The sequence below is a fragment of the Girardinichthys multiradiatus genome, chromosome 4 (assembly GCF_021462225.1).
Source record: "Girardinichthys multiradiatus isolate DD_20200921_A chromosome 4, DD_fGirMul_XY1, whole genome shotgun sequence".
Lineage (NCBI taxonomy): Eukaryota > Metazoa > Chordata > Actinopteri > Cyprinodontiformes > Goodeidae > Girardinichthys > Girardinichthys multiradiatus.
In genome coordinates this window covers 12,786,247-12,813,637 of record NC_061797.1, presented here as the reverse complement: position 1 = coordinate 12,813,637, position 27,391 = coordinate 12,786,247, and the positions used below count along the sequence as shown (strand labels likewise).

Here is a 27,391-nt window from a genome sequence, read left to right as displayed (position 1 = left end):
CCCCTCTCTCCACCCCACCTCCTGTCTTCCTACTTTGGGAAAATAACTAAAATAAAGGACACTAATGTTGTGAAAATAAAATAAATAAAAAATAAATAAATATATATATATATATATATATAATAGCCAGAATTTCCATCACTTGGATGAGTGCATTACAATAACCCAATACAAAAGTACACTGCTGCAGGACAAATAATATCCTGAGCTTGGTCTGTAAAAGGGCTGAAACGCTTAGAGAAACTCGATTACTAAAATCTCTCGAGGCTTCATTAAATTCTGCTTAACTATTTAGTTCACTGTCTTCCAGCCAGGTGGTTCTTTGTGTTGCACAACGCTCTCACTTCCACTAATGATAGCCCACGCTGCTGTTACGTCGATCCCAAGTATGATTATCAGCTATTGGTGGAGACAGCAAGGGGCAAAAAGAAGCGCTGACAAAATGACAGAAAATGTCAAAAGTGTGGGATCACTTTAAAAGAAACAGAATAGAAAGCACAGAGCATGCATGTACTGCAAAACTGAATCAATATTGCATAACAGCACATCCTCAATGCTGCAACACCTGAGCGGAAAACATCCGATGTAGCAACAAACTACCTCATCCCTGAGACTAAGTCGCTTGTTTATTATAAACACTTCCATAAACAGCGATGTTTGCAGAACAAGACCACTCGAGCAGCGAGAGGAAACTAGAAGTGAGGTTTGAAATATAAAAAGCAGAGTTTATTATTTATTTCTTTTCTTTTCTTAGTCCAACAAAACAACACTGTGCTTATAACACTTAAGATCAGTAAACTTTCAGCCATCCTGCAGCAGGCTTTGAACACATGATACCCATTTAAATACAAGATTCAACCAAGATCTTTCTATATTAACACAATACACAAACCTGACTTCACATATACATACTAAACATAAATGAGACACTTTCTACCTATTAAATTAATGCCGATTAAACAACTAATGAAACATATAATTATAAAGTCCGCAGCTAATATAGTTCATATTATTATTAGACAAGTTTGGGGAGGTGCACCGTTCCTGGAGGTAATGCAATACCAGGTCGATGCGTGGAGTGGACGGAGCAAGCCCCTATTCCATCTCCCTGTTCCAAAAATCAATTTAATATATGGTCCCCGGGTAGGGGACGTATCAGATATTAAACTGATAAGAACAGATTTTCTTTCGAAAAAATTTATTGACATATACCTTCAGAGCACAGTTCTTCAATTAATACAATACATTACAATAATACAATAATGAAACAATAGGATTAGTCCTCTGATCTTAAGAGATGTTTAAAAACGTCATATTTTTTTAAGTGACAGTGCAATTTTTAAAATTTGTGTAGGATCGGGGTGACTCCTTAAAAAGTAATAGAAAACCATCTCATTCTCCCAAACAGTCATGGTGCTCAGAGGGGATCCCCACCCTGATGCTCCTTCCCACCTGCCTCACCCGGAGAGCCAGGCCGGCGCTGCTTTAACCTTTGTTTGTGTGGCTCCGGCTCCTTCGTCCGAATGGGCACAGAGGCGATGCTTCTTTGTGGCTGTGTCCTAGGCCTGCCGCCTGCAGCTGTGGTCGACTTCCTTGTTGCTGCTGCCATCTGGATCACAGCCACGGGGGGAATCTGCTTGTGCTTCCTTACCAGCAAGTTTCTGGAGGTCCATATGGCGTCTTTGATGGCGGCAAGGGTGAGCCACATCTCGGCGAAGTCCTTTTTCTCTGTGTGTATGCCACGGCTCACCCCGTAAAGCACTAGTTGTGCTGTGAGGACCTCCCTTGCTGGTAAGTACGGGAATTGTAAGGAGCCGGCCTTTGCCCACTGGTCTACGGCAGCGCTGCACTCCCAGAGCAGGTGCCTCACCGATTCAGGTGCGCCACAACCTGGTCGGGGGCACACAGATGTTACTGACATGCCCCGAGAGTGCATGACGGTCCTGACTGGGAGGATCTCGTGAGCCACCATCCATGACAAGTCTCGAAGTCTGTTTGGGAGCCTAGGATGGTTCACATTGAGCCAAACTGTCTTGGGCTCCCCAAAAGAGAGGCCGCGCACTGGAGTCACTTGTTCCCGCTCCTGCACAACAGAAATGAGAGAGCGGTGGTTCATTAAAATGTTCTGCTCTTCTTTTTCCAAGTTAAAATGCAATAAAAACTTCTTTATAAAAGAGTAAGCTGGGGGCATGTTAAAAGCCACAGGTATTCTAAGATCAGGGCTTAAAAGTTTCAACTGTCTCAAATAAGATCCCATCCAAAATCTCGTCATCGCTTTGGTTTTTGGATTGCTGGAGAGATCCATAGCCTGCTTCAGGTGGGTGCTTGTGTATAAGCTTCCTAAAAACAGGTACAGGTCAGGGACCCCTTTTCCTCCCTTCTCCTTTGGCTTCTTCATTATGTCTCTTCTTAGTCTTTCCCATTTGGAGCCCCACAAGAAGTAAAAAATGGTGCGTTCCAATTCTAAAATCACTCTCCTGGGTGGGAAAAAAACAGAACTGGTCAATAAAAGCAAAGGTAAAATCACTGCTTTAATGATTAAAACCTTGCCTTCAAAAGTCAATTTCCTAAGTCCCCAGAATCCCAGTCGTTGCTTTACTTTACCTATCATGTCAACCCAGTTTGTGTCTCCTCCACCCACATTGTTAAATTTGATGCCCAGTATTCGTTGGTCAGTCTGTGCCACATCTAGTGGAAGTCCTGTCGTTTCGGTTGTCGCCCACGGTCCATAAAATTGTGCTCTCGTTTTATTTTTATTTAGTTTTGAGCCAGAGGCTTGTCCAAACCAGTCGGTCACGTCAAGAGCTCTGTTTACAGATAAAAGGTCAGTACATAAAATGTTGATGTCATCCATGTATAAAATGCATTTTGTTGTTTGTCCTCCTCCTCCTGGTATTCCTACCCCCCTGATTTGTGGGTCTCTTCTCAAGATCTGTGCCAACGGTTCTCTACAAATCACGTACAGGAGGGCAGATAACGGACAACCCTGACGGACACCGCAGTTAATTTTTACTGCTTTTGTCAGATGCCCGTTTACCATGAATTTGCTGGAAATGTCCCGATACAGCAGTCCCACCCAGACTAAAAACCTTTCAGGAAAACCCATTTTTTGCAGTACCCGGAAGAGGTACTGGTGCGAGACCCGATCAAAGGCTTTCTCAAAATCTAAATTTAGGACTACTAGCCGAATGTTTCTGTCTCTCGCAAAACAGATGGTGTCTCGAATCAGTACGAGGCTGTCGGTGATCTTCCTGCCTTCAATGGCACAGGCTTGATCCGGGTGGATGATTTCTTTTAAAACCAAGCGCATACGTATGGCTAAAAGTTTGCTAAAAAGTTTGCAGTCACAATTTAAAAAGGGTAATGGGTCTCCAGTTTCTTAAGTCAGTCTTGTCTTTATCTTTATAGATAAGAGTCCCTTCTCTAAAACTGTCTGGGAGTCTGTCCAGTTGGCTAAAATCTGTAAAAACAACAAGTAAGTCAGATGCTAAAATGTCCCAAAAAGTCAAGTAAAACTAGAGGGAGTCCATCTGATCCTGGGGACTTCCCTCTCTTAAAACCTTTAAGACATTTATTGAGCTCTAAACTGGTAAAATCCTGACCTAAAAGCATGCCATCTTTGACAGTTTTTTTGATAAAACTTAAGGTTTCTGTGATGTTCTCCATGGATACAGCTTTTTCTTTATATAATTTGCAATAAAAATCTTCTACTGTTTCAGTTATATCTTTTGTACTTTTAGCTAGACATCCATGTTCCTGTCTTAGCTCTGAGATAAAGCATGGTTTACTTAAAATGTTCTTAAAAAAGTATCTCGTACATTTTTCTCCTTCCACTATTTCCCTCTCTCTACTTCTTAAGATGACTCCTATGCTTTTTATGTCAGTCAAGGCTGACATTTCTCTTTTAATTTCTTTAATTTCGTTATTAAAATTCATTCCCTGTTGATTTAAAATGTAGTACCGTTGCAGACGTTTCTGCAGCCCCATCATGCGTCTATTTTCTTTTTTTTTTTCCTTTGCCCGGCCAGTCGAAAGAAAGTCTGGGTCCTTCCCTTCACCATCTCCCACCACAGTGCACGTGTTTCGTATAAGTCCTGGAGGGTCTGCCACTCCCGATACTGCTCCCTATATTGGTCGGCCAAAGCCTGGTCGTCCAAAAGGGAGCAGTTGAGCTTCCACAGACCTCTCCCTGTCGTCACACCCAAAGAAAGTGAAAGAGTGCAGGACAGCATTAAGTGATTGGAAAAGAACACCGGTGTCAATCTAGCATCCGTTGGTGAACAGTCCCGAGTAAAAACATAGTCTATGCGAGAGGCTTTGGAACCATCACCACTGACCCAGGTGAAGCCCTCCTCTCTAGGATGCATTGCTTTAAAACAATCGACTAGTTTAAAATCCCTAACTATTCCCTGCAGTAAAAGCGATGTCTTATCCACCTTAAAATCTTGTTTTGCTCTTTTCCTATCTTTTCTGCTTAAAATGCAATTAAAATCTCCCCCGACGATAAGTGGTTTCTTTCCAAGCATGTGGGGCCGCAGATCCTCTAAAAGGTCATACCTGTCATGTTTGTCGTTAAAACCATAAATATTTAAGAGGTTAAAATCCTGTCCCATAAAAGTCAAATTTGCTAAAAGTGCTCGTCCTTCTCTCACCACAGTGCTTCCCTTCACCAGAACCTGAGGATTTTTAATTAAAATGGCCACTCCATCATTTTTATTGTCGTTTGATCCACTCCAGATCGACGTCTGTGGCCACATGTTCTGCCACTGGGTATAGTTAGTTAAAAAAGGTATTGCACATCCTTGAATTAAAAGCACATCTGACTTTACAGAACTTAAAAAGGATAAAACACTTTGGGCTCTAACTCTTGACTTCACACTTCTAACATTGATTGTTGAGAAGGTGAGGGCCATGAGTATGGTTAAAGAGACTAGGCTTGACATTTTAGAGGTTAAAACGGTTAAATATAAATAAATACACTTAAAATCCAAAAGGGGTGGGGTGTCTAGTTTAAGTAATTTCTTGTGAATGGAGCTCCTCCTTCACTTCGCAGGGTGGGCAAGGAAGGGATTGAGCTCCATTCCCCTTCCGGACTCTAGGTGTTGGCCTCTGTTGCAAGGTTTTATTTAACACAGTGTCCTTTGGGGTTGATTGAAGAGCTATGTTCAAAAAAGAGACCTCATTTGGTGAGTCAGAGGGGAAGACTCTGGGCTCCTCCTCAGATGAGTTATCTGAGAGGTTCCCAAGCCTACCTCTCTTTTCCAAGACAACGATGTTCTCAGGAGACAACTCTGATGCTGGCCTCTTTGCCAGCTGGGCATCGGGGAGGGGGGCATCCTCACTACTCTCATCTGATTCCATTTCCTCATCCTGAGACATAGCTCCGCCTTCTGCCTGCATGTCCTCATCTTCATTGGATGTTTCAGTGTGTGGGGACATTACAGGCCCCTCCCCTGTTCCCGCCTCCACCTGTTCCTCTCCTCCAATCACAGGTTTTGGCGGAAAATTTAAATTTTCTGGCCCAGCTGCTTCAATTAACTCTTCAACTGTTGTAATTTGTCTTACCTTTTCAGTTTGTTCATTTACTTTTCTATTTTTACGCTTGTTTGCAAAGGACTTTGGGCAGTCTCGAAAAAGGTGGCCCTCCTCTCCACACAGGTTGCATTTTCTCCCATTTGTACATTCATCGAAAGTGTGTCCAACTTCTCTACATTTCCCACAAAACAATTTGTCACAAGCTTCAACCAGGTGGCCGTGCTCTCCACATCTCCAGCAGAGCTTACGCTGTCCCTGGTAATGAATATAGCCTCTGTTTTCCCCCAGGACTACCATCGAGGGCAGATGTTTCAGGCCCTGGAAACCTTGGGGGTCTTCCCATTGTTTAATTGGGACCCTCCAAGCACAGTTCCAGATGCCATCCACATCCCTCACCTTCATAGCCTGGCCTTTCACAGTGCAATATCTCCCCAGCCACATACAAATGTCTTCAGCATTAACTGTCTCATTGAACATCCTGACAATAACTGTTTTCAAGGTATTATCAGTCAGCTTCTCAACGCTGAATGCTGAAAATTGGGGTTTTTCATTTTCAAAACGTGTCCAAAACTCTCGTAACAGCGCACTTGTGCAGAAACTCACATCAAATCCTTTGTTGAAAGGCAGGGTCAGGATACAGTTCAGGTCATTTGCAGTAAACTTCAATGTCTGCTGGATCAGCTTCCTGGAAAAGTCTAGTCTGGACATTACCATTGACTTACCATCATTTTCTTTGAATAAAAAACGGACGCTGTGGTGCCTCCGCATGCCGGCATGATTGGCCGACATGGTGGAGGCACCACAAACTAAAAAACACTAAAAACCTTAAAAGGGTTAAAAGTACTATAAACCAATAAAAATGGGAAACAAGAAAAGATACCTAAGACGCAATAATTAAAATGCTCTAAAAATATCACAAGACACAATAAATATACTATAAACAGTAAGCAAATTAAAAAAGCGTGAAGAAAGTTTCAACTACTTCAAGTTGATCTTTTCTGCACAAAAGAGAAAAACACTTCTGTCAGATGAAAGCGGCTAAACCACAACAGGTAAGACGCTCACCACCCAGAGGTGTCGATCGCTGTCTTAGCCAAAAGGCCGAAAACCTTTTTTATATTATCGTTATTTGGATGACATTTGGGGTGTTTGGACCCACTCAGAGGAGGACTTTCAACATTTCTTACACACACTTAATATCAATGCCTCCATCAAACTTAAATCGACCACGAGCGTTACAGCAGTGGATTTTTTGGACACCACCACTTTTAAAGGCCCTAAATTTGACACCACCGGCATATTGGACATTAAAGTCTTTTTTAAACCTACAGATACACATGCTTTATTGTATAAAACTAGCTTCCACCCTAAGCACACATTTTCTGGACTAGTTAAATCCCAATTGATTAGATTTCACAGAATATGTACACAACACTCTGATTTTTGTGAGGCAGTCAGTGTTGTTCTCTGCTTTGTCCAGCAGAGGCTACCAGAGGTAATTTCTGAGGAGATGTTTAAAGAGCCTGCCTGAGACCCAACTTGTGAAGGAGAAGGAGGGGCCCCTGCTCCCCTTCTTGGCCACTTTCTACCCTAATAATGTGGAACTGTCCAGAGTTCTGAAAAAGAACTTTGTACAGTTCCAATCTAGCAGTGAAAGGCTGACTACGCTGAGGGTCATATCTGCTTTCCGGAGAAATAAGAATTTACAGGACCTCTTGGTGCATGCCAAAATAGGGCCTCCCTCACACATCTCCAAACATAGCACCTCCCCTCCTTTGGTACCTTTCAAGTTTCAACAGTGGCTTCAAAATCCAGTCACTCATACTGTTTATTTGGTGCAACAACGAGGGGGGATGGAAACACACAATTGTGTATTTTTATTGTCTTGTTCCTCTTGTGCTTTTTGTTTTGTGGGGGAGTCTGCTAACATCCTGTATGGCAGACTCTTATTGTTTTATTTAAACGTTGTCAGACAAACACCAAGACACCCACATTTTGGAGTAGAAACACACTTTATTACTCACGGTTGGGAGGCAGCTCAGGTGATGCTGCTTCAACATCATCCGAACTGGAACCGGGGCCAGTGGATGAAAGCCACCAGGACCTGGAGAGCAAAATTGGGCCTAAATTAATTCAATTAGTTCTAATTTGATTTGCTTTCTTTATGTTGACTCATTTACATTATTGCTGACCTTTGACTTCTTGACTCTAGTGCGCGGGGGATCACTGGTTTCCACCCCTATGGTGGAAATCATTATTTTGTTATTTGTCACTTCACATATACATACTAAACGTAAATGAGACACTTTCTACCTAATAAATTAATGCCGATTAAACAACTAATGAAACATAATTATAAAGTCCGCAGCTAATATAGTTCACATTATTATTAGACAAGTTTGGGGAGGTGCACCGTTCCTGGAGGTAATGCAATACCAGGTCGATGCGTGGAGTGGACGGAGCAAGCCCCTATTCCATCTCCCTGTTCCAAAAATCAATTTAATATATGGTCCCCGGGTAGGGGACGTATCAGATATTAAACTGATAAGAACAGATACTACACTTGATCTTAGCCAAAAGGCCGAGAAGCGATACCAGAAATCCCTCGGAGGAGACCAAGTCATTCTGACCGACCTCAGTCTGACTCACGGTTCGGAAACGTTAACAAATATTAGCTCACAACACAAATAGCGACAAGAAAAAATAGTGATTACACGGCACCGATCTGGTTCTGCGGAAGAAAATAAAGTAAAATGACCTAGCTCAAACTAAAAAACGTCACTGAAAAACAAGCCGATTTGTTTATTTCCTGTCACCTGGTACACTTTCCTCCAATAGGGCACCTTTAAGATGAAAATTTAAAAAGGTACATTTCCGCTTACATTTACATTTAAATGTGAAGGTAACTATGATATATGTGTATAAAAGTCATTGCATTTGCACTCGATTAGGTTGAGTAAACCTGTACGGTTGAAATTGATGAAGCCTTTGACGATATTGACGCTAGACGCAGTGCCTACAGCGGTCTCTAGTGGAGATCAAGTGGTATTGCAGCTTGGCCTGTTCTGCACAAACTAAACATTGAGTTGGGGGAGGAGAGGGAGGCATTTACACGTAAAATAATACTGGGCAATATTCTTAACGTTTTCAGTTTGTTTTAACAATAAAAAAAAAATAAAGAATTTAGTGTAAATGTTCTTCATAGTTGTCATAAAGTAACCGATGGCTGTACACCACCACTGCCGCCCTGAGTCAGAAAATTCAAATTTTTCATTCTGCCCACAATTCCCCTAAAGTAGTTAAAAAACAGTAACAACACAGGCAATAATAGACCAGAACGTGAAAACGTAAAAAATAGAAAAAGTATCAAACCAAGAAACTTCTGTAAATGGCGTTTGTGAAAAACGGCAGCGCATTGTCATGATGTGTTAGCAACTAAACGAAACTTTAAATTACTTCTCAATTCTAACTATTTATACGGTCAACACGATCACATTTATTAGTAAAATGACATTACTTACTCAAATAAAATAACTATATGATGAAAACTCACGAATTGGTCGCGTTATCCTCAAACATGCCCTGTTGCGTGGTGAGCTAACGATAAGCTTGTCTGCTTTCATTTGTGCATGCTCACTTCGAGACCTTAAAAATTTTTTAGCTAACGGTGAATATCACCAAAACCAAATATCAAATAACACATTTTAAATTATTTATGTTGTGTACAGTGGTTGACCTGCCTAGCTCATGATTATTTCTCATTAAATTAGCTTTAATGAGAACCAAATGTGCAATAAAGGTCAACAAGCAGATATTTTAACACATCTTTATTTTTAACAGTTTATTCTCAAAATAAGGCAAACAAAAACAGAACAGACAATGTTTTTAAACTTAAATCCTGTGCTAAAAAACAGAGATTTTAACAAATAACAGTAAAAATTGAAGTTCCCAAAATATGTTATGTTGTACATAACGGTTTCTTTTTTCTATCACGCCAGTTGTTTCGAATGTTGGATGCTCAATGTGATTAAGATTGTGGAGTTCCTCTAGGTCGGACTAATATAAAAATGTATATTGGCAACACATGTTTATTTTATAAATGGTAAATAAGCTGAAAAGCTTAGAAAAGACAAGCACTACTCAAACACTAGGTTATATAATCTAGACATCCTGACCTCTTAGCCAACAGTAAAATACAGGGGTTGGACAATGAAACGGAAACACCTGGTTTTAGACCACAATAATTTATTAGTATGGTGTAGGGCCTCATTTTGTGGCCAGTACAGCGTCAATTTGTCTTGGGAATGACATATACAAGTCCTGCACAGTGGTCAGAGGGATTTTAAGCCATTCTTCTTGCAGGATAGTGGCAAGGTCACTACGTGATACTGGTGGAGGAAAACGTTTCCTGACTCGCTCCTCCAAAACACCCCAAAGTGGCTCAATAATATTTAGATCTGGTGACTGTGCAGGCCATGGGAGATGTTCAACTTCACTTTCATGTTCATCAAACCAATCTTTCACCAGTCTTGCTGTGTGTATTGGTGCATTATCATCCTGATACACGGCACCGCCTTCAGGATACAATGTTTGAACCATTGGATGCACATGATCCTCAAGAATGGTTCGGTAGTCCTTGGCAGTGACGCGCCCATCTAGCACAAGCATTGGGCCAAGGGAATGCCATGATATGGCAGCCCAAACCATCACTGATCCACCCCCATGCTTCACTCTGGGCATGCAACAGTCTGGGTGGTATGCTTCTTTGGGGCTTCTCCACACCGTAACTCTCCCGGATGTGGGGAAAACAGTAAAGATGGACTCATCAGAGAACAATACATGTTTCACATTGTCCACAGCCCAAGATTTGCGCTCCTTGCACCATTGAAACCGATGTTTGGCATTGGCATGAGTGACCAAAGGTTTGGCTATAGCAGCCCGGCCGTGTATATTGACCCTGTGGAGCTCCCGATGGACAGTTCTGGTGGAAACAGGAGAGTTGAGGTGCACATTTAATTCTGCCGTGATTTGGGCAGTCGTAGTTTTATATTTTATGGATACAATCCGGGTTAGCACCCGAACATCCCTTTCAGACAGCTTCCTCTTGCGTCCACAGTTAACCCTGTTGGATGTGATTCGTCCTTCTTGGTGGTATGCTGACATTACCCTAGATACCGTGGCTCTTGATACATCACAAAGACTTGCTGTCTTGGTCACAGATGCGCCAGCAAGACGTGCATCAACAATTTGTCCTATTTTGAACTCTGGTATGTCACCCATAATGTTGTGTGCATTTCAATATTTTGAGCAAAACTGTGCTCTTACCCTGCTAATTGAACCTTCACACTCTGCTCTTACTGGTGCAATGTGCAATCAATGAAGACTGGCTACCAGACTGGTCCAATTTAGCCATGAAACCTCCCACACTAAAATGACAGGTGTTTCAGTTTCATTATCCAACCTCTGTACCTGCTCAGTATGAGCCATTGCTGCAAAGTCAATGCAAGGGACTGTCCACTGTCTCTACATTCTTATCCAGGAGGAGTGAACGCTGTACAGGTCCTTCTCAAAATATTAGCATATTGTGATAAAGTTCATTATTTTCCATAATGTAATGATGAAAATTTAACATTCATATATTTTAGATTCATTGCACACTAACTGAAATATTTCAGGTCTTTTATTGTCTTAATACGGATGATTTTGGCATACAGCTCATGAAAACCCAAAATTCCTATCTCACAAAATTAGCATATTTCATCCGACCAATAAAAGAAAAGTGTTTTTAATACAAAAAACGTCAACCTTCAAATAATCATGTACAGTTATGCATTCAATACTTGGTCGGGAATCCTTTTGCAGAAATGACTGCTTCAATGCGGCGTGGCATGGAGGCAATCAGCCTGTGGCACTGCTGAGGTCTAATGGAGGCCCAGGATGCTCCGATAGCGGCCTTTAGCTCATCCAGAGTGTTGGGTCTTGAGTCTCTCAACGTTCTCTTCACAATATCCCACAGATTCTCTATGGGGTTCAGGTCAGGAGAGTTGGCAGGCCAATTGAGCACAGTGATACCATGGTCAGTAAACCATTTACCAGTGGGTTTGGCACTGTGAGCAGGTGCCAGGTCGTGCTGAAAAATGAAATCTTCATCTCCATAAAGCTTTTCAGCATAAATTGTAGACATTCTCCTGGCGCATGGTGGCGGCCATAGAAGACATAGCAGGTAATGGTATGCCATTGATTGGCCTGTTCTGTTTAGATAAAATGGTGGCAGGTGAAGTTTTAACTTTTTCATCTAAAGTTTAGTAAGCAAGTATATTCGTTTTGTTTGATTCCTGGATGGTTAGCCGGCAGGGCAGGGCTCTATCTGACGGCGGAGGGGAGGAGAGGTAAGTTGGACCAGTGCAGGTCCAACTCTCCGCTCTGCACGCAGCCCGTCTCCGCTGAGAGACACACGAGGCGGGACACTATGTGTGTTGGTTGGAAGGGGGGTGGTTGTCGATCAAAATTTCAAAAACCTGGGGCCCTGGTATTATAGAATTCAGAAGTTGTACCTTGGGCCCCACACTATACACTGTAAAAAAAAAAAGGTTTCAGGAGGGCACTTTTTTGTCCATAGGATAAAAGGGCAGGAGCTCTAGCACCACTTCGTGTCTATCTGTGTACGTCCCTGATTGTTACTTTATTCTAGTAATGCTGTGAAACTTTAAAAGCTATTTTCCAGGCAATCTGAAATATAAATTTGTAAAAACTAAACAAAAGACAAATGGTCTGTGAAAATTTTTCGTAGTTCCTATTAATAGTACATCACAACTTTTATCAAAGTCAGTCATTGGTTTCGATTTTGGTGGGCCACCCCGAGATTTTTAATGGCCCCGTGTGCCCCCCCTCTGTAAAACATTTCTCGGGGCGCCGCTGACGTGTTTGTCTGCTTTGAGTAGATTCAGTCACTAATAACATTTCTCTGTCAGATGTGATTATACCATAAAAACTTCAACCTAGACATTTTCAGAGTTAGAAAACTACAAACTGCAATAAAAACAACTGAAAACAGATTCAACATTTCATAACTGTATTTTTTTTTTACCGATATGCAGAGGAGGGACAAAGTTATTGTTACAAGTAAATCTAAGGTCTTTCAATTCAAGTCTGGAGTGAAATCCCAAGTAAAGATATTTTTTGTGTAGAGACCAAAGTTAGGACATGCAAGTGTTAAAGAAGTAATTGACCAAATATCTCATTTGATCACAAGTAATAGTGGAAAAAAATTTAAATTTACAAATAAGTTTTAAAAAGGTGCATTTGTTTTTTGGAACAACCAGCAAGAGGAACTGAACTTAAAAAACATCCGAAAAACCACTGCATATGTTATTTTTTAGAGTAAATGTTAACTCAGTATTATAACAGAAGGATGTAGGTTTCTGTCCTTTTCACTGTCCCTAACCTATCTTTTAATAAAATGATGGCTATATATTACTTTAAATGGATGCTGTATGTAGCTGCATGATTAAGATTTAAATTGCATAAAAATGTAAAAACTATAACTGTTTTGTAAAACGTAGTTCTAGTTCACCTACTTTATAGAGAAATTACATGACACAACAGCTTTATTAATTACATACTTTATGAATATTTTTGACAGGATAGTTTATTAGACAAGAGACGATAGTTGCATTTAAGGTCTATTTCATAATTAAGGCTTCAGAAATGTAAAGGTTTTCTGCTTTTTAGTTAATTAAAATTTGAAAACTTTTCATTAAGTTTCAGGTTCGGACTGTTTTTGTGAAGGTGTCACATTGAAGCAGGTAACTGTGATGGGACTTCACTATTTTCTGTTTTAAGACATCAAGTATTTTCTTTATTTTTTTTACCCTGTCCTGTCCAGCAGAGTAGCACTCAGAGTTTTTGTCTGAATGCCAAGAAGCGCAACAGATTTACTTTCACAAGTGGAGCATTACGGCTAACGCTTTAATGCTCTGCTTGATATATATAGAAAAAAACCTTCTTAGAAACTGCTTTGGAGTTATTTCAAATGCAATGGACAAGGAGACGGAAATGAAAGGGAAGAAAAAGAAGCAAGAAAGAGAGGTGGGGCAAAAAGGAAAAAGAGGAGAAAAGAATATAGGAGAGAAAGAAGGATGAAGAGATTACAAGATGACACCCTAGAAGACTGCTTTTACACCTGCAGAAATGCATTTACAGTGTAGGGAGGAATTCAGAGTTATGATCCATTCTTATAGCTCTACATAAAGAGCTAGGTAGATTAGGTACCTTTTTAATCTCTGACCATATCGATAGTGTGGACTTAACCCATTCATTATTGATTTTTTTCTTAGACCAAGTGTTTTTTTTTACAAAATGGTATCAAGGTATACATCTCGGCAGTCATCTTGTTCCATCTTATACCAAATTGTGTCTTCATCTTGGCATATTTAAGTGATCATTGACCTCAGTTGGGCAGCCCAGTAATATTTTTTTTAATTTGGTATGTTTAGTCCCCCATGTTCTTTAGGGCACATAAGTCTTCAGACTAATTCTTGGAGGTTTGTTTGGCCGAATGAATCTTGAAAGCAATTTGTTCAATATAGTTAATATAGACATAGGTATTGTTATTGGTAGGGATTGAAAAAGGAAAAGCAATTTCAGAAGGATGTTCATTCTAATGGATTCTATTCTACCTACAAGTGAGAGAGACAGAATATCCCATCTCATGAAATCTGCCTTAATCTCCTCCATCAATTTTTCATTTAAACAGTTGTGCTAATTGAGGAGTAATAAAAATACCTAAGTACCAGAATCCCTGTTTGGATGTTCTAAAATTACATTTTCCTGTTAAAATTGAGGGTAAGTGACCATTTGTTAGGATGTTTCTACCCTGGAAAGCGTAGCTTTGGTGTTATTGCCAGTATCCATGTGTTCCTTTCTCAGTTGCATCATCTCACGAGCCCTGCCTCCATGTTGTCTTTAAGTTCACTCATGTCTGAAGCAGCTTCACCATGATGGCTAACTTTCTTACTGGTAGACTTACTTTTCTTTTCAGCTTCTTTTCTGAGGGTAGACATCTTTAGTTGTATTTGATTTGCAGTGGAATATGTTCTTTACTTTTAAAATTTGGCCAGTTTTCAGGGTCTCTGGCTTTTCTCTTCATGACATCATCGGAAGTCGCCCTTTCATTACTAGTTTATTCTAAGATATTATGAATTATTATATTCAAAATCTGTTAACTAAACACATTAGCGCTTGTATATCAAAGGCCCGTAACACAAGGCAGAAAAATTGGCGAATGACCTTTTTAATGTGAGTGGATAAAGTCAAATCCCATGACATGCCACGGATTAGAGACACGGATTAGAGATACTTAAACTCCTCCACTTGAGGCAGGAACTCCCCTCCAACCTGAAGAGGACAAGCCACCCTTTTCCGGTCAAGAAGCATGGCCTCGGACATGGAGGAGCTGATCCTCATCCCAGCCGCTTCACACGCGGCTGCGAATTGCACCAGTGCATGCTGTAGGTCTTGGCTAGAGGGGGCCAGCAGGACCACGTCATCTGCAAAAAGAAAAGATGAAATCATCTGGTCCCCAAACCAGACCCCCTCCGGCCCTGGGCTGCACCTAGAAATCCTGTCCATAAAAGTTATGAACAGGACTGGTGACAAAGGGCAGCCCTGCCGGAGTCCAACATGCACCGGGAACAGGTCCAACTTAGTGCTGGCAATGCACTAAGTACAGAGACCGGATTGCCCCTAGTAAAGGGCCCCCGATTCCATACTCCTGGAGCACCCCCCACAGGGCATCACGAGGGACACAGTCAAATGCTTTCTCCAGGTCCACAAAACACATGTGGACCGGTTGGGCAAACTCCCATGAACCGTCGAATACCCTGTAGAAGGTTTAGAGCTGGTCCAGTGTTCCACGGCCGGGACGAAAACCACACTGCTTCTCCTGAAGCCGAGGTTCGAATATCGGCCGGACTCTCCTCTCCAATACCCTGTCGCAGGCCTTACCAGGGAGGCTGAGGAGTGTCATCCACCTGTAGTTGGAACACACCCTCCGGTCACCCTTCTTATGAAGGAGGACCACCACCCCAGTCTGCCAGTCCAGAGGCACTGTCCCCAACCGCCACGCAATGTTGAAGAGGCGTGTCAACCATGACAGCCCCACAACATCCAGAGACTTGAGGTACTCAGGGCGGATGTCATCCACCCCCGAAGCCCTGCCACCGCGGAGCTTTTTAACCACCTCGGTGACTTCAGCCTGGGTGATGAAAGAGTCCAACCCCGAGTCCCCAGCCTCTGTTTCCACCACGGAATGCGTGATGGCAGGATTGAGGAGATCCTTGAAGTACTCCTTCCACCGCCCGATAATGTCCCAAGTCGAGGTCAGCAGCTCCCCACCCCCACTGTAAACAGTGTTGGTGATGCACTGCTTCCCCCTTCTGAGGCGCCGGACGATTTGCCATAATCGCTTCGAGGCCGACCGGTAGTCCTTCTCCATGGCCTCACTGAACTCCTCCCAGGCCTGAGGTTTTGCCTCTGCCACCGCCCAGGCCACAGCACGCTTGGCCTCACGGTACCCATCAGCCACCTCGGGAGTCCCACAAGCCAACCACAGCCGACATAACTCCTTCAGCTTGACAGCGTCCCTTACTGCCGATGTCCGGCACCGGGTTCGGGGATTGCTGCCGTAACAGCCACCGCAGACCTTACGGCCGCAGCATTGACAATAGATGCGGAGAACATAGTCCACTAGGACTCTATGTCACCAACATCGCTTGGAATCTGGTCAAAGCTCTCCCAGAGGTGGGAGTTGAATACATCCCTGGCCAAGGGCTCCGCCAGACTTTCCAGCAGACCCTCACTATGCACTTGGGCCTACCAAGTCTGTCCAGCTTTCTCCTCCTCCAGGTGGTGATCAGTGGACAGCTCAGCCCCTCTCTTCACCCGAGTGTCCAAAACATGCAGCCGAAGGTCTGATGATATGACAACAAAGTCGATCATTGACCTCCTGCGTAGGTTGTCCTGGTGCCAAGTGCACTGATGGACGCCCTTATGTTTGGGCATGGTGTTCATTATGGGCAATCCGTGACTAGCACAGAAGTCCAATAACAAAACACCACTCGGATTCATATCGGGGAGGCCATTCCTCCAGATCATGCCTCTCCAGCTCCAGGTGTCACTGTCGTTTTCCACGTGGGCATTGAAGTCCCCCAGCAGAATAACAGAGTCCCTGGGAGGGGCACTATCCAGCACCCCCGACAGGGACGGCAAGAAGGCCGGGTACTCCCCAACCCGAAGGCGCAGGGATGCGACCCTCTCATCCACTGGGTTAAACCCCAACACGAGATGGCTGAGCTGTGGGGCAACAAGCAAACCTACCCCAGCCTGCCGCTTCTCCCCGTGGACCACTCCAGAGTAGAAGAGAGTCCGGCCCCTCTCGAGGTGATGGGTTCCAGAGCCCACGCTAATTCATCAGAGATAACCTAGAACTCTGGAACAGCTATGGAGATCACACAGAAACAAATGGTCAAACATCCTGAGATTTTGTGGTGAGTAAACAAACAAACAAAAAAATATATATATTTTTTAATTTTGGATTTTCTCCACTGATGAAATGTACAGAAATGAATGGTTGGATTTTTAAGTTTTGTTTTTCTGGTGAGATTATGGTGCTGCCAGTAAACATGGATCTATTTTAAAAACGTGCAGCTCTAATTTTGAAATAGAGACTGTTGTTTAACCACTAGAAAATGTTATTTGCCGTCTTTCACCTGAAGACCTCAGAGATGTTTGAGTAGAAGATGCAAAGGTTTAGACAGGTAAGGTTGTGTCATGCCATTTAAATTCTTAAAACAAGAAACAAACATTTAAAAAGAGTTGTAAAAAAGAAAAGAAGCCCGTGCAGGTGTAATCCATGTTGGTTGCAGTTGATGAAATCCAGCTCAAGTATTGGCAGCATTTGTTTTTATTCACTTATAGTCGATGCTTTTAAAGGCAACTAAAAGCAAGAGAATCTAAGGACGGAAACAGATTAAATTAAAAGATACCTTTCAATCTTTCTTACATCATGTCCCTGGCTGCATGGCTGCAAACACTTTGATTTAAAAGCTCAGATGACTAATGTCACAGGACATAGGTAAATTGGCTGAAAATAAATACATCAGTAGTTCAATGCAAAAAAAACAACATACACGCAAGTGTTTTTCTTCTATTGGTTAAAATACTTCAGCAGATGTGCTAGTTAAACGCTTTGGTCCATTTACCAGATGCTCAAAAGACAGGGAATGTGATAAATAAATACTTTAAACTCAAGTGCATTTCGGAGACAACACAGATGTCGATTACACTGAATCCATTCAGCCTTTTCTGTTCTCTTTAAAATAAATCTAAATAAAATAGAGTGTGACATGTCATTTTAATGTAACAAATGTTACTAACTCAGTTGTAAGTCCCTCAGCCCACATGGGCTCTAATGCTAAATATTTTTAGTAAACAGAGCTTTGCAAAGGTATTCTGACTTTAAACCTTTTCCCATTTTGTGACATTACAACCACAAACCTCAAATGTATGTCTTTGGGATTTAGACCAACACAACATCATGTATAGTTTTACAGTGAATGGAAAAGGATACATGGTTTATGAAATCGTTATGGAAAAAAATCAAAATGTAAAATCAAAATTTGAAAAGTGTGGCGTGCAAATGTTTGTTTGCCACAAGCCATGTAGGGGACAGATGAGACTAAAACTGAATTTTCTGGACCACATGCAAAACAAGGAGAACTAACACTGAACATCAGCCTAAACACTCCAACCCCAACTCAAAACATGGTAGTGGCAGGATCATGCAGCGGAAATCAAGATTTTTTACTTGTAAAAAAACCTCAACAAATTTCAAGCCATGTATCGTTTTGCTTCCATTTGAAAAATATGCACTACTCTGTTGCAAAGAAGTGCTCCAGATCTCAATAATTTTGCAAAACACTGTAATTCACCATTTTGTGTAATATAGCATAAAATCTGTGAGGAGACTGCAGGGGCAACAAATGAAGTGGATTCATTTATGTTCACATGTGGGCTGATTCACCTATTTCACCTAGATAAGGCAATTTCTAAAAGCATTTTGGCTTACACTGCAAAAAGACATATTTAGAAGAATAAAAGGTATAAAAAAGAAAATAAATGATTTAACAAGTGTCAAAAAAGCACAGTAAATAAGTTAAGATCAAGCCTACTTTCCAACCAAATACCTTTGAGTGATTTTTCACTCAGATTTGACCCTCTTGCCCCTTTGACTGCTCAGAGAGACTGAAACACTCAGTTGCTAATATATTACAAGAACTCACAGTTCCATCTGTGGTTTGAGTGAAGGTGTGCGGAAAAAGCTGATGTCCTCTTTCAAAACTGTTTATATCACTGTTAAAAACACATCAGCACTCGAGCTGGGTATGCAAAGTTGACATTTTTTAAAATATGCAAGCAAATGCTATAAAGAGGCCTTAGAGAGATCATAGTCGATGATGAGCTGTTTGATGTATGACAGTTTTTCATGAAGATACTCGCAGCGCTTCTTTTCTTCCCTGTAGCCTGGAAACTTCTGTGGAGAAAGAAGACAGTGAGTCAGTACAACGATCATCCTCACCAAACATGGAGCATGTTCAGTTCGGTGATATACATGCACTTACATCCACTGACCTCATACTGTTACAACTACAAACCTCCTTTAGGTTTTATGTGACAGACCAACACAAAGCAGCGCATCATTGTCAACCGGAAGGAAAATCATAAATTTTCTTAATTATTTTTTACAAATAGAAATTTGATATGTGCATTTGTATAGTAAAAACATCATAATACCGCCACCACCATGTTTCACCATGGAGATGGTGTGTTCAGGTTGGAATTCAGTGTTCATTTTTTTCTTGGTCAAGACAATATATTTTGGCTCTCATCAAACCAGAGAACCTTTTTCTCCACAAAGAGGACTTTTTACGGCTTTCTTTCAACAGTTGCTTGTACGTTTAGGGTCGCTGCCCAGCTGGAAGATGAACCTCTGCCCCAGACTCAAGTCTTTTGAGAGGTTTTCTTCCAGGATTACCCTGTGTCTAGCTCCACCATAGCTTCCAATCAAGTCTGACAGCTTCTCAACACCTGGTGAAGGAAATTGTCACCCTACTGCATCATATAAATTTTCATGTAGGCCAAAAAGTTCAGTTTTTGGTGTCTTCTGACCCCTGGGTTCTCCACAACCTTCTCTCTGACCTGTCCTCTGTGTTCCTTGGTCTTCATTATGCTGTTTGTTCATTACTGTCCTCTTAGGCCTACAGAGAATATCTGGATTTATCTGGAGAATAAATTACACACAAGTGGACTATTTTTACTAGATAGGTAACTTCTGATGACACATGGTTGCACTGGATTTTATTCAGGGGAATGAAAATAAATGCACAAGACACTTTCTTGATTTATGTTTCTAAAAAATAGCAAACCATATATCCTTACACTTCCCAATGATGCAGTACTTAGTGTTGGTCTGTCACATAAAATCCTTGATGAGGTTTGTGGGTGAAATGGTACAAAACCTGAAAAAAGGTTCAGTAGATGTATTTATTCTCATAGCAATGTGTGTTCTCATGGTGACTGAAGCATTTTAAAGAACAGTCTAAGATTGTGCCCTTTAGAAACATAAAAGTTAGGTCAAAGTAGTTTTGGTTGCCTAATTTACCACAAAGCCATACACCAGTCTGACAAACAAAATTTCTCATTGTAGTTTGGGGCTTTAGAATATATTTTACAACTTTTAGCGTTATCGCTAAAGTTGAACCGCCACCTTAACGTGGTGGAGGGGTTTGAGTGCTCAAATGACCCTAGAGGCTATGTTTTCTGGGGCCTAAATGCCCTGGTAGGGTCTCCCATGGCAAACAGGCTGTAGGTGATGGGTCAGACAAAGAGTGGTTCAAGAATCCCTCATGAAGAACAAAATATCGAGGCACGTGACGTCGCCCGGTACGGCGTAGCCGGGGTCCCACCCTGGAGCCAGGCCTGGTCGGGACTCGTCGGAGAGCGCCTGGTGGCCAGGTTGCTCCTCGCAGGACCCGGCCGGGCCAAGCCCGAACGAGAGACGCGAGGCCATCCCCCAGTGGGCCCACCACCTGCAGGGGGAACCGTGAGGGACCGGTGCAAAGAGGATTGGGTGGCGGACGAAGGTGGAGACCTCAGCGGCCCGATCCCCGGATGCTTAGGCTGGCTCTAGGGACGTGGAATGTCACCTTGCTGGGGGGGAAGGAGCCTGAGCTTGTGCGGGAGGTCGAGAGATATCGACTAGAAATAGTCGGGCTCGCCTCCACGCACAGCGTGGGCTCTGGAACCCATCTCCTTGAGAGGGGTTGGACTCTCTTCTACTCTGGAGTGGCCCACGGGGAGAGGCGGCGGGCTGGTGTGGGTTTGCTTGTTGCCCCCCAGCTCAGCTGTCTCGTGTTGTGGTTTACCCCAGTGGATGAGAGGGTCGTATCCCTGCGCCTTCGGGTTGGGGAGAGGTCTCTGACTATCATTTCAGCCTACGGGCCGAGTGGTAGTGCAGAGTACCCGGCCTTCTTGGCGTCCCTGTCAGGGGTGCTGGATAGTGCCCCTCCCGGGGACTCCATTATTCTGCTGGGGGACTTCAACGCCCACGTGGGGAACGACAGTGACACTTGGAGAGGCGTGATTGGGAGGAATGGCCTCCCCGATCTGAATCCGAGTGGTGTTTTGTTATTGGACTTCTGTGCTAGTCACGGATTGTCCATAACGAACACCATGTTCAAACATAAGGGTGTCAATCAGTGCACTTGGCACCAGGACACCCTAGGCAGAAGGTCGATGATCAACTTTGTTGTCGTATCATCAGACCTTCGGCCGCATGTTTTGGACACTCGGGTGAAGAGAGGGGCTGAGCTGTCCACTGATCACCACCTGGTGGTGAGTTGGATCCGCTGGAGGAGGAGAAAGCCGGACAGACTTGGAAGGCCCAAGCGCATAGTGAGGGTCTGCTGGGAACGCCTGGCGGAGCCCTCGGCCAGGGATGTATTCAACTCCCACCTCCGGGAGAGCTTCGACCAGATCCCGGGGGATGTTGGAGACATAGAATCCGAGTGGACCATGTTCTCCACATCTATTGTCGATGCTGCTGCTTGTAGCTGCGGCCGTAAGGTCTGCGGTGCCTGTCGCGGCAGCAATCCCAGAACCCGGTGGTGGACACCGGCAGTAAGGGATGCTGTCAAGCTGAAGAAGGAGTCCTATCGGCTGTGGTTGGCTTGTGGGACTCCTGAGGCGGCTGACGGGTACCGTGAGGCCAAGCGTGCTGCGGCCCGTGCTGTGGCAGAGGCAAAAACTCGGGCCTGGGAGGAGTTCGGTGAGGCCATGGAGAAGGACTACCGGTTGGCCTCGAAGCGATTCTGGCAAACCGTCCGGCGCCTCAGGAGGGGGAAGCAGTGCTTCGCCAACACTGTTTATAGTGGGGGCGGGAGACTGCTGACCTCGACTGAGGACGTTATTGGGTGGTGGAAGGAGTACTTCGAGGATCTCCTCAATCCTGCCAGGGTATTGGAGAGGAGAGTCCGACCGATAGTCGAACCTCGGCTTCAGGAGGAGCAGTGTGGTTTTCGTCCCGGCCGTGGAACACTGGACCAGCCCTATACCCTCTACAGGGTGCTCGAGGGTTCATGGGAGTTTGCCCAACCGGTTCACATGTGTTTTGTGGACCTGGAGAAGGCATTCGACTGTGTCCCTCGTGATGCCCTGTGGGGGTGCTCCAGGAGTATGGAATCGGGGGCCCTTTATTAGGGGCAATCCGGTCCCTGTACGAGCGGAGCAGGAGTTTGGTCCGCATTGCCGGCACTAAGTCGGACCTGTTCCCGGTGCATGTTGGACTCTGGCAGGGCTGCCCTTTGTCACCGGTCCTGTTCATAACTATTATGGACTGGATTTCTAGATGCAGCCAAGGGCCGGAGAGGGTCTGGTTTGGGGACCAGTTTATTTTGTCTCTTCTTTTTGTGGATGACGTGGTCCTGCTGGCCCCCTCTAGCCAAGACCTACAGCATGTGCTGGGGCAGTTCGCAGCCGAGTGTGAAGCGGCTGGGATGAGGATCAGCTCCTCCAAGTCCGAGGCCATGGTACTCGACCGGAAAAGGGTGGCTTGTCCTCTTCAGGTTGGAGGGGAGTTCCTGCCTCAAGTGGAGGAGTTTAAGTATCTCGGGGTCTTGTTCACGAGTGAGGGAAGAATGGAGCGGGAGATCGACAGACGGATCGGTGCTGTTGCCACAGTAATGGGGGCGCTGTGCCGGTCTGTTGTGGTGAAGAGAGAGCTGAGCCGAAAAGCAAAGCTCTCAATTTACCGGTCGGTCTACGTTCCTACCCTCATCTATGGCCATGAACTTTGGGTCATGACCGAAAGAACGAGATCCCGGATACAAGCGGCTGAAATGAGCTTCCTCCGTAGGGTGGCCGGGCACTCCCTTAGAGATAGGGTGAGGAGCTCGGCCATCCGGGAGGAGCTCGGAGTAGAGCCGCTGCTCCTCCACATCGAGAGGAGCCAGTTGAGGTGGCTCGGGCATCTATACCGGATGCCTCCTGGACGCCTTCTTCGGGAGGTGTTCCAGGCACGTCCCACCGGGAGGAGGCCCAGGGGACGGCCCAGGACACGCTGGAGGGACTATGTCTCTCGGCTGGCCTGGGAACGCCTTGGGCTCCCCCTGGAGGAACTGGAGGAGGTGTCTGGAGAGAGGGACGTCTGGGCGTCTCTGCTGAGTCTGCTGCCCCCGCGACCCGGTCCCGGATAAGCGGAAGACGACGAGTACGAGTACGAGCGTTATTGCAATATCGCTGTATGCAATATGCATATTGCAAAAACTGCCTTAACTGCAACAAGTGTGAGGTAATTATTCAGGTACTGTGCATTCAGGCTACCTATGCCTGTAATACATTTGGTGACACTTGTTGGTTAATGCAGCATAAAACGTTTTAAAAGGTTAAAACTAGAAGGCGGTCAAGTCCTTAACTACAACTAAATTGTTTCAACAGCAAAATAGCGGTCATTGGTGAGAAGCAATGTTTTTAATAAAAGCTTGTTGTTGAGAAGGAAAACTGGAAGTTTTTTCCTTCAGTAGCTGGAAAGAATCCTCACTATCTGGGGTTCTAATTATCTGTTGTCCGAACAGTTGCCAATATTATTGCACATTGCAAGTACTCCTAATATTGTGCAGCCCTATTACAGCTTGAAAAAATATTGATCTAAGACTCCAGGTCATTTGTCTTGATATAAAATTTAGGATGCGTGGATAGAAACAAAAAGGTCTAAATTTGAGCAGCAAGAAATTCACAAAAGGAACCTCAAAAACCTCAATGTTGTTTAAGCGCCGTTACCTTTCGAAACTTGCTGTACTTTTCCAGTATTTGGTCTTCCATTGTCTAAACCAAAAAAAAAGAATAAATTACCAACTTATTGCAAATCATTTAGATTGTACAACAAATCATGTTTGTCTCTATGCTGCATGCCCCGTTTCTGATAAGCTGTAGATGTGCACCTTATATTCCTGCGTGCCAGGAGACAGAGTATTGATCTTGGATCCCAGCTGAACAAACATGTGTGTTATGGCTGCAATCCGGGAGTGAAGGTCTTTGTACTCATCGTACTCTGTACAGAAATCCTCCTGATATTGTTGTCGTTGCTCCGAATGTGTGATGGGGCTGTATGCCCTACAAGAACACACAAAACCCAGAGGTTGTCAGAAACAAATGAGTGTAACAAGACACTTTGTTCATTATTGTTCACAGTAGCCAGATTTTGTTCTAATCTCAATAGACAGCTGTCCAAAAATGTTTCTGCTTTCTAAAGTCTACTTCTAACAAGTTTCTTCTCATGCAGTGAATTATTTTGCCACAAGAGGGCAGCAAGACAGTCATGAAAAATGTAATGAAAGGAAAAATCTAATAACCAGCTTTTGACCCATAACAAAACACTTCTGCTAATAATATCTGTTTTTTGTCAAGATAATGTCAGCAAAATCAACATTCACCAGCAGCTACAGCACACAGATCAGTAACTTTACATCCTGTTTACACTCACAGCAGGTAATCCGGCTTCTCAGAGGCCGCAGCACTTGTGATGTCAAGATCTGAAGCAAACACATGAGATTAAGAAAATTCAATTAAGTGGAGTGGAGTCAGTGCAGTCATCGACATGAAGCTCAGCTGTTGTCTGAATGTTAAGCTTTGTGTTTTTGTTTCCCTAAGAACCGCAAAGCGTGAGGGTGTTTGTGCCGCCCATCTCAGTTCAGACAGGCTAAAAGCTAATGGGCGTCAGGGGACCTCTCGCTCTGTTTGAGCTGTTTTTGAGTCACTAAGCCACAGAAGACAGCGAGGACTCGAGAGGGCTGGCTCACAGGAGCAAACACCGTCACAAATGCATAAATGCCCGGCCCGTGGTGCTGTCCGATTGCAGCCTGAAGCCCTCTCTGGTCATCTGTTTTCAGTGTTTATGGCTAAACTAATATTTTAGTTGCCACAGGAGCAGATCAGATACAAATGAGCTAAAGAATGTGCGGCAACAGGTGTCAAGCTAAGACAGAAATAAAAGAATGCCACATAGAAGCTGAGAAGGCCAAAATTAGGGGGAATAAGGTAAAGGCGCTTCAGGATCTGAGTCAGTTGAAAGAAAATATATGAAACAAAGAAAGGGGGTGGTGGGCTTACTGTCAAGTTTATCTGGATTCTGCTTGAGATCAGGACTCAACTGCAGCCATTCAGCTCCTTTGTCATCTTTTAACCTTTCTCGCTCCTTTTCTTTGTGCTTTTTAGATTTCTTCTTTCTGTGCTGGCTGTTGTTTAGTTGCTGCTGAGTGCAGTCAGAGTTGTTCTGGGGCATTTTGAGCTTGTTCACTTTGGGGTCCTGCTCTCTGTTCTCAGATATGTGTCCATCAGATGTGGCATGCACAAAAGGAAAGTCACAGTGGGTCACATTTAGGCCACACAGGTCACCAGTAATGCCACTGGTCCTCTGAGGTTCAATACTAGAGTTGGGGCTGGGGTCAAGGGTCACAGCTGCATTATCATGTGCTCCTTTAATGGTCACGAGTGCTTTAGCTGCAGACTGGTGGTGTAGCCTTTGGTCAGAAGGTTTTTGTCTTTTCGCTGCCAGTCTTTCCTGTGAGTCCAAAGGAACCGGACGTTTCTGGAAATAAAAAGGAAAGAAAAGAAACGGATGATAATTACATCTAAAACATTTTCAAAGTAATCCTTCCGTCCTACATACAAAATGTCATGACAACCTCCCCCCTGCTCTAAACTACATTACTAAACAAAAGAAAATAAAAATCTGTTTGGGCAGTAACATTATATTAAAAGGAAACCGGTGTACCCAAACATGACAGCAACATTTCCATGAAGACCGTATTTGATGCCGGTTGTACCAAGATGTTACCTTTGTTTTTGAGAGTGAATAGTGAACTTTTGTTCTGTTGACATTAATGCTGTGTAGTAGAGTGATTTTTTTATTTTTTAGGGACTTTTTAGGAAAGCAACTGTAGCGAGTTTAATATTTTGACTGGAAACGATGGTGGTCTCTGGGCCGCCCCCAGTTCAGTTTCCAATACTGATGCTGCATGTAAAACGTAATGAAAGTTTCAGGTAGGACTGTGCAAAAAAATCAAAATGTTTTGTTCGGTTGTTGCTCCAAACAATCCCAAAAAAACTTAATTACAACAATAAAATACCATTATTTACTGTTCTAGCCTATTCCGCTCTGCATGTATGCTTTTATTTTGTAATTGTTCCAGACTGATGTGCACTTCCACCCCTTTCAAAGGCAGAACCCTCATGTTTTGAAAAAGCAGCAGAAGGAATGATGGCAGTCCTGCGGTAGACCGCATCTCTTCATACCTGGAAAAACTCAGGCATGAAACAAAAAAATGCAATGAGCAGTCATTTGCACGTTGGGCAAAATAATCGCAATTATTAATTTTCTCTACAGCCCAGGTGTAACCTATTTGGTACCATTTCTGCATCTCATTAAAGCAGATCCACACATAGTACTGTACAACATCTATCCGTGAACATGTTCCTTGTCTTTGAAGTACACAAAATATACTAAAAATAGTTGGAGCCTTAACAATTAGCAAATCCTTCTGGTTTTCAGAGTTGGAACCAGAACCCGATCAGCTCCTAGATCCGAGCTCCAAATTCAGAGAAAAATGAAACGCAGCATAACTCAAAGAGGCCACTATACTAGTAGGATTTCTACTAACAAGACTAGTTGCTCCAGTTTTGCAAATAGTGAAAGATTATTGACAAGAAAACATTAATTTACCACAGCTGGGTTTTTTGCTGTGCTTGGATCCTCAGGGGTCACAGGTGTTGAAAAGCTTGCTCGAAAGTTTCTTGATTTCTTGCTGATGTGGGGCTGAAGTTTTCTGTTATACACACAAAGAGAACAGGGTAAGTAAACTGGAGTTACTCAAAAGACACTTGGATTTAGAGAAGAGGTGAGTACTGCCCTGTTCAATGGTTAGGATTAATTGGAATGTATGTACCTGACTGTTGTGAAGTGCCTTGAGACAACATGTGTTGTGAATTGGCGCTATATAAATAAAACTGAATTGAATTGAGTATGAAAGTATGAAAGTGAAACAGAATGAGGGACAGGTGCGGACATGCTATGTCTCTGAGTGATGATCCCCTTCATAAAGAAATGAGTGAGGCTGACAGAATAAGTGGGCTAGCACCTGTCTGAAGCTTAAAGCAAGGGAAAAAGTCTCCATGTCTGATCACGCAATCTACACAAAGATAGCGTCAGTCTAGTGAGAAATATGCAGCATAACTGCAGAATAAT

At 43.4% G+C, this 27,391-nt stretch overlaps 1 protein-coding gene, 1 non-coding gene and 1 pseudogene across 2 annotated transcripts in view; all 3 read right to left on the bottom strand.

The window, feature by feature from the left end:
* Positions 1–1,028: 1,028 nt before the first annotated feature.
* LOC124867664 lies at positions 1,029–1,202 on the bottom strand (annotated as a pseudogene).
* A 6,735-nt stretch (positions 1,203–7,937) lies between these two features.
* On the bottom strand, positions 7,938–8,128 carry LOC124867663. Its single transcript, XR_007038126.1, has one exon. It is a non-coding gene; the product is annotated as a U2 spliceosomal RNA (small nuclear RNA).
* Positions 8,129–17,479: 9,351 nt separating this feature from the next.
* The window catches only part of LOC124866503 (RNA polymerase II elongation factor ELL2-like), a 34,715-nt gene continuing 24,803 nt past the window's right edge, over positions 17,480–27,391 (bottom strand). The window contains exons 7-12 of the mRNA XM_047362306.1: positions 26,870–26,972; positions 25,258–25,735; positions 24,632–24,680; positions 24,090–24,261; positions 23,929–23,973; positions 17,480–19,126 (exon numbers count right to left, since the gene is read on the bottom strand). Coding sequence (XP_047218262.1) covers positions 19,016–19,126; positions 23,929–23,973; positions 24,090–24,261; positions 24,632–24,680; positions 25,258–25,735; positions 26,870–26,972 — 958 coding nt within the window. The 3' untranslated portion in view covers positions 17,480–19,015. The remainder of the gene's footprint in view (positions 19,127–23,928; positions 23,974–24,089; positions 24,262–24,631; positions 24,681–25,257; positions 25,736–26,869; positions 26,973–27,391) is intronic.